The sequence below is a fragment of the Etheostoma cragini genome, chromosome 16, assembly GCF_013103735.1.
Source record: "Etheostoma cragini isolate CJK2018 chromosome 16, CSU_Ecrag_1.0, whole genome shotgun sequence".
Classification (NCBI taxonomy): Eukaryota; Metazoa; Chordata; class Actinopteri; order Perciformes; family Percidae; genus Etheostoma; species Etheostoma cragini.
This window is the reverse complement of record NC_048422.1, coordinates 5,504,990-5,512,620: the sequence shown is the minus strand read 5'-3', so window position 1 is coordinate 5,512,620 and position 7,631 is coordinate 5,504,990. Positions and strand designations below refer to the sequence as shown.

At 38.4% G+C, this 7,631-nt stretch overlaps 1 protein-coding gene across 1 annotated transcript in view; it reads left to right on the top strand.

The window, feature by feature from the left end:
* The first annotated feature begins 4,974 nt into the window (after positions 1 to 4,974).
* The window catches only part of ssna1 (Sjogren syndrome nuclear autoantigen 1), a 3,527-nt gene continuing 870 nt past the window's right edge, over positions 4,975 to 7,631 (top strand). The window contains exons 1-2 of the mRNA XM_034896914.1: positions 4,975 to 5,222; positions 6,639 to 6,838. Coding sequence (XP_034752805.1) covers positions 5,171 to 5,222; positions 6,639 to 6,838 — 252 coding nt within the window. The 5' untranslated portion in view covers positions 4,975 to 5,170. The remainder of the gene's footprint in view (positions 5,223 to 6,638; positions 6,839 to 7,631) is intronic.

Below are 7,631 nucleotides of genomic sequence, written 5' to 3'. Positions count from 1 at the left end.
TGGTTTGATGTTCCGAAACACTTAAGTGTGACAAACATGCAAAGAAACAGGAAATGAGGAAGGGGGCAAACACTTTTTTACACCACTGTACATACATGCACACCTGGACTTTAATTCACACCTGATCACTTTACTTTATCACTTTAACACTGGACTCAACACTGACACTTTAATTATAATTTATGGTCTTTTCTTTGTTTATTTAACGAACGTTCTTATTGTTGTTATTATTATTATTGTTATTTTGTTGTCTTTACACTGTTTTTTTAATCTATTTTTTCTTGCTAAAACTGCTGCTGGAATTTCAATTTCCTTGCGGGGGTCATCCCAAAAGGATCAATGAAGAGAAGTCTAAGTCTATTATATCTGTGGCAATTATTTCGCTATAATCCTATGTTATGAGCTGTGATGACTGAATGTTTGTAAATAGATTTCTAAAGAAGAATTTTAAAAGATAAGGCAGTTTTATTGTATAGCTGCACATTTCAGCAACATGGCATTACAAAGTACATAAAACATTAAAGAGCATTAAAAACAATTACAAAATTAAAAACAAAGTTACAAAAGTTACAAAAGTTACAGTGCAGTATAGAAACAGTCATTTAAAGAAAGGCAGCATCAAAAAGAAAGGTCTTCCGCTTTGTTTTAAAAGAACTGAGAGTGGCAGCAGACCTGCAGTTTGCTCCAGATATGTGGCGCATAAAAGATTTAAAGAAACCAACCACAATATCATGCATCCAATAGAAATGCAAACATAAATAACACATGAATAGAACAGAGCCAGGCTAATGTAATGTGTAACACCTTTGCTTTTATTATATGGCAAGTCAAAGGTCTGCTAAGGACACCTGTTTCTTTCACTTCTATTTCATTGCAATACATGTATTTGTTTATTTATTATAAGAGATCAAGCTATTACACTCACAACTGTTAAAAAATATATGATGAACTGTGGGTTGTTTATAGTAAGAATGAAAAATATGAAATCTAAGAAAGACAAAATTTCATTAAAAGTGAAAAAGAAACCTAAACTCTTAACATGTGAACAGGTAAATGATGGTAGGGTGTACATGTGTTAGTAAAGACGAGTAAAGTTCACTTGTAAACACATGTGCTATACAAAGTGGGGTGGGAAGTACATTTACTCAAGTTACAACACAAGTTTGAGGTACATACTTTATTTGAGTTTTTCCAGGACTATTTTCTGGTACTTTATAATTCAACTCCACCACAATTCAGAGGCAAATATAATACTCTTTACTCCATTTGATAACTGTAGTTATAGTTACCTTGCAGATTCAGATTATTATACAAATTAGAATCAACAAATATATTGTGATGTAAACTCAGTTTATCAGTTTATTTGGTATAACTAGGTAACTTCCAGTTTTCTGCTGGCAGGTGTTTGACTCTTATGTTGTCTATACTTTTGGGACCCTCTCGTATCCCTCGGGTCAAATTGACCCGTGACTTATTTGGGGTTTTAAAAACAATTCTTAAAAAAAGTTTTACTTCATAATCTATTAACAAATATGGTCTTTATCTCAATTTCAAACAATTGAGATAACATATACTGTATGTTTAGCAAATGCAATCAGTCTCTACTAGAACACAATTAAAAATGGAAGTGGGATTCATTTTTGGTCATAAGTATATAATAATGTTAAAAATCCACTATGTGATCATTCTTATCTTGGAAAAACATAAGTGGTCATATCCAGAGTTATTGGTTCAGGAATACATGTTTATAACAGAAAATAAGGTAAGGCCATTGATTTTCAGGAATACAAAAATTATATTTGTACCATTTTATCTTCTTTTAAAAATTTGAAATGGGTCAATATGACCCAAAAATAATACAAGGGTTAAATGATTTAGTCCACCCCATTTCAATCCATCAATCAATTTGTGTGCTGAGTGAAGTGCAGGCTAAATAATCTGAAATCAGAAATACCTTATTGATCCCCGAAGGGAAACTCTGTGTTACAGTTGCACAAAGTAGATAAATTCCAGAGTAGAAATATAAATAAAGAAATATAAGACGTGTGGATATGTGCAGTATTTACATCGTTAAAGGAATTTTTATGCTACAGTATTTACATAATTAAGGAGTTGTAGTGGTGAACACTTTTCCTCTAACGAAATACAACTCAACAGCACCACAAACCACATCCTCCAAAATGCTCATAAAGTTGAATCCACACCTCTCTCTGACAAGAAGAACCTTTTGAAGGTGGAGAATATACTGCAGGGCGGTTGTATCACTGCATTACTGAAGTTGGTGGCCCTAATAAACTGAAGGTGTTCTAGTTAAGATATGATTGGACTTAGTGAGCTATAAGCATTGCCTATATGAAGTAGGCTAATTCTAATTAGTCCCACCTTTACCAGCTCAACATAGGGCACGGCGAGAAATGGAGAAAATTAGATTTCATCAAATACCTCAATATGGATATTGCAACAATATTGACTATTGGTGCTTTCACAAAATATTTTCACATTGAGATTTTAGATAAACATATATATCAATAACGTGGATATAATAATAAGTGGTTAAAGTCAAATAATACAACAGGTACAGTCTGGTTGAGAAACAACACTTATGTCATACAGCAATATCCAAAGTCTAAGACGATAACTGTCTCATGTCACAATATCGTAACAATATGGATATATTGCCTTGTCCAGTTGTGCACACAGTAACGTATCAATAATAATATTGTTATTCATTTAAATGTAAATGTGCTGTATTTATATAGCGCTTTTCCAGTCTTAACAACTGCTCAAAGCGCTTTTACATCTACAGGATACATTCACCATTGACACACATTCATACACTGTGGCCGGGGCTGCCATACAAGGGGCCACCTGCTCATCAGATAAACACTCACACACATTCACACTCTGATGCGCAGCACCGGGGGCAACTCGGGGTTTAGTGTCTTGCCCAAGGACACTTCGACAATACTTGTAATGCTCTCCTTGTTCTTTTACTTAAGTAACATTTTGAATACATGTCTTTTAGTATTTCCAAATTGCGCTATTGCAACACCCCAGAAGTTGAAGCTGAAGCTACGTGAGCCTTAGACTGAGGAAGAAAGTAGTGGGCCGGGTGAAGGGCTATAAAGGTAGAATAAAAGTAGAAGGAAGATTACATCCTGCAGTTAGGGAGCATCTTTTCATTTTCACAGACAGGTCAAAGCTGATGTCACAGGAGCAGTGGTCCAGGGGCTGAATGCCGAGCTCTGCAGAGGAATGTCCAACAAACTGACCATGTAAACAGTACAGCTACGCTTTAATGGAAGTTCAATGGCTTGAACACATTCAACCTTGTAAAATAGCCTACTGATATATGTAGTGACTCATTGCTGGCAATCCACAGTACTGGGTCTGCTGCAAGTCAGTCTGATCTAGTTTATGAAATCCTGTCAGCATTAAATGAGTATAACAAGGAGGGGCTGGGAGGTTACTTTCTTATGGGGCCCAGCATATGACACAGGCCTATTGGTACTCCTGCCAATAAAAAGGCGGATATTGGCAAAGGAAGTTCAAATGAGAGATAAAGATATAAACTCAAAACTATCTAGATTTAAAGAAATAAAGTACTGTTAGGGAAAAAACAACCAGGAATGGCAACAGCAGGTTATTGGGAGTAAGAGACAAACGGGAGGAACATTTATTAATTACAAAGCAGAGTGGACATAGTCTACTTAGTACCCCCAACTGTGCAATGTGTCATTTCTATTCATCGGCACCTTACTCATCTGTATAGCTCTGTTTTTTATTTTTCTCCAATGTCTACTTAATGTGCATTGGTGTTATTCTGGTATTCTGATTCTTTTGAGCTGCTGTAACACAGGAATTTCCCCGGTGTGGGATTATTAACTATCCCAAGCAAGGGAGAGAATAGGAGGAAACAGGTTCAACTGAGCAGAATGAGAATGGGACACACCACTCTGAACAGCACACTGTGGCTCACATCTTGGGGAATCACCCAACCGGGTTATGCAAGCAATACCAGCAGGCAGAGACGGTAGACATACAGGCGGTGTGTGTGACGTGAAGATACGGGGTAGAAGGAGAAGTCATGTTAACAGACATGAGGAAAAGTATCATAGAGTGGGGAGGGAGAGAAAACAAATGGGAATGGTTGTTTGGTAGAAACAGGAGAAATGCCGCTCTGTTTGTGGCTTGAGTTCATGCCTGGGACCTGAGACCGTGCAACATGTGTTGATTTCTTGTAGAAATTATGACCGCCAAAGACAAGATCTACTCAGAGAAATGCAAGAAATTGGTTTGGAAGAAGTGTCTGTGATAAGTATTTTAGACATAGGGTCAAGCGGGAGGGGAAATCATTGTTTTTTCAAATTGTTTTAAAGTCACTGGACATGGTGCATTATGATGCTAGTTCCATAGATGGCAGCAATGAAACTTTTTGGATGCCGGCTGCCGTAAACCCCCCAACGAAGAAGAAGTGGATCCGTTGTCCGGGAAACCCGCCATGTACGATTATTTCGTTGACAACAGTCGGTAGGCTCGTTCGAGATGAGCCAGCTCTGCGCAGAATCCATCACTGGCGATCGGCGCCCGTTGCATGCATGCATTTTGAAATGTTCAAATATATATACATTTGTTAATGGGGACAATTTACAATGAGTTCACAATCAAATTATTACTTGGTTATTGATCATTTCCTTCCACAGCTGTTGTAGATTAGGTAACAGCCTCATTTTTATTAATTTTAATTTTTTTATCTGTTTATTGATCGCCAATGTGGAAATCACATGCTGCTGACGTAGTTTTATTTATTTATTTATAATAAATAATGTATATGTCTATGGACCCAGGCGGACCCAGAGCATGCTGGGAAACGCCGGCTTCTCAGCTGATTCAACACCTGATTGGTTTACGACATGATGCTTTTTGTCACCGCCCCCGGCTGCTCTCGAACTTTTCTACTACTAGGTTACCACTTTTCTGTGGGGAGGCGCTTTTATTTTTTTGGATGATACAAAAAGAGACAGATGCCAAGTTAGCCGGCCGTAAGATTTTAGCTAACTAGACAACAAGTAACTAGCTAGCTAGCTATCTTAAGCGGTGCCTAGCTGCGGTTAAATCTTATAAAGTTTGCTAGTTAATTTAGCTAGGCAGACGTTAGCTCAAATCCAACATGACCCAACAAGCTGCTGCTCTGCAGACTTACAACAATGAACTTGTCAAATGTAGGTGACTTTAACTCATTTATCTTGTAAATGTGTGATGATGGTGGTTCAAGTTAACTGCACGGTGCTGTTTTGGCGAAGGGGTGTTCAGAATTCGCTAACGTTGTCCTTTTGAATATGTTGCCACAAAGACACTTCAATGTCTAGCTAGCTAACGTTAAACTCCAAAAGTGAACCCGCCTTAATGTTTCGTTTAAAGATAATGTTGGCTCCCAACATACTTACTCTGTAGTATCACGTTAACGTACAGACACCTGGGATGTTGGGCTTATCTGCTCTCCTAGAACTGTTCTAGTTTATTTTACCGGAACAGGATACACTCTGGTGCAATGTGATTAACACCTTACCTTAAAGATTATGCTCCGTCTATTACCTGGAAAGCAGCCTTCAGCCCTATGCATAGAGACCACGTTAGTTCAACTGAGGGCTAACGGCTATAATAATACAATAAAAAAAACTTGGAGTAGGTAAAGAAAATATGTTGGTCAAAACAACAATAACACATGTTCAGCCAACGTGTTTTTTAGTTTCTGAGAAAGAAACATGAACCAAGTAACATTAAAACATATCAGCTTCCAGCTACTGGTTACTATATTAGTAGTCTGCGTCCATTTGGCAGGTTGCCAGACCCACAAAACTGTCCCGAAATGTTTAAAACTCTGATTTGATGAAATTCTATGTTTTTCCTTTTTTTACCCTTGTTTTGCCTTTATTTGATGTACTTCCTGGTACCCAATCATGATGACCCACAGAAATTAATAAAAAGAAATTCTAGAAATAAAACTAGATGTCAAATAATTTACCCTTTTCAAGAATTAATTGAGATACCCTGCATTTATTTTGGTCCAAATCAGTTATGCAGACAAAGCCCAAACACAGTACACAAACCTTCTGTTGTTTGTAGAGTTTTCTATATGAGTTTTACTTCATAAGTGATATAACGTTATATTTGTGAGTGAAGTGTTTAACTTGTTTGTAAGGGTTTCAAATCAAATTTGGGCTTTAGGTTATTAAAAGTGAATACAAATTGAATGAACTAAGATTGTGATACTAATAAATAATGAGCTGCAACTAAAATGTATTGTCATAATCAATGAATGTATCCATGTTTGGATTAATCCTTTAACCTATTAAATACCCAGAACCCAAGGTAACAGTCCAAATCCTCAAAGATATTCAGTTACCTTGATATGAAACAGAGAAAAGCGTTGACTACTTACATTTTTAGAAGCAGAGAGCAGTAGCTATAAAAGCAATTGACCAATTATCCAACTTGTTTTGGATGTGCTTTTCTGTTCTAGACTAATCCATAACTCTGATTCATTGTTTCACTGCTGATGCAATAATGTTTTATCTTCATGTGATTTAGATATGTGCGTAAATCCTGACATTTTTCAAGCTTTTTGTCTCTGTCAGGTATTGAGGACCTGTGCTCCAAGCGAGAGGAGTTGAACAGTCAGATCAAGCAGGAGGAAGAGGAGAAGGAACGGCTGCAGCACGACATCCGCGTCCTTTCAGAGAAGCTGAGTCGAGTCAACGAGAGCCTGGCGCAAAGACTCGCCGCCCGCGCCACGTTCGACCGCACCATCGCAGAGACAGAGGCTGCTTACACTAAGGTGCGTATGTGTAACGCATTGAGAACCATTCCCACTTGGAATTGTTTCAAAAATGATTTGAAGACATTACCTTGGAATCTAAGCAGCTAGGATCAGTTTAAAAAAATATTTTCTTAAATGTTCAATAATCCCCAGCCCTACTGGGTGCATTAATTTTTTCTCTTCTAAATTTGGTTCTATCTGACACAGGCATATCAAAAAGTGCATAAAAAAACATTTTTCAAAAGCAAAAAAAGTCATTTTTCTTGACTTTTCTGGTTGGGACCCTTGAGACGGACTAGGCCAGTCCAGGTAGCTGCTGGGCCGCTATTTGAATGGGCCTGGTTGATGGCAGGGTGTTGAGTGTGCGGGTGCAGGTAAAGAGGCTGGAACCCTCTGTTGAGCCTTCGCTGTGTCGTTATTGAGAGGGCGCCCCCCTGATGTCTCCGTAGACACACAAATTCATGTTGAAATCATGTTCTTTCTGGGAAGACCTGTGTAAAAACATGTCTCATACCAGGGGGGATGCTAGCGTTTACTGGGAAGTCTAGTAGAACCTAGTCGGTATTGACGTTTTTCTCCTGTCCAGGAATGTTGTGTGGACTAGCCGGACCCTCCCTCGTAGCGTTGTGGAGGAGGGTCTGTCAAAGCTAGACTAAGTGGAACCAGTAGGACAACTCAGCAGGCCATAGCCTTTGGATGGAACGGCCTAGCCAGTTGGGCCCGCCACGGTAGATCAGCCAGGTGGTTCCCCAAGATTTTCACATGAAGGACCCCTAAACTGACACAAATTAGACCAGGGAGTCCCCCCCCC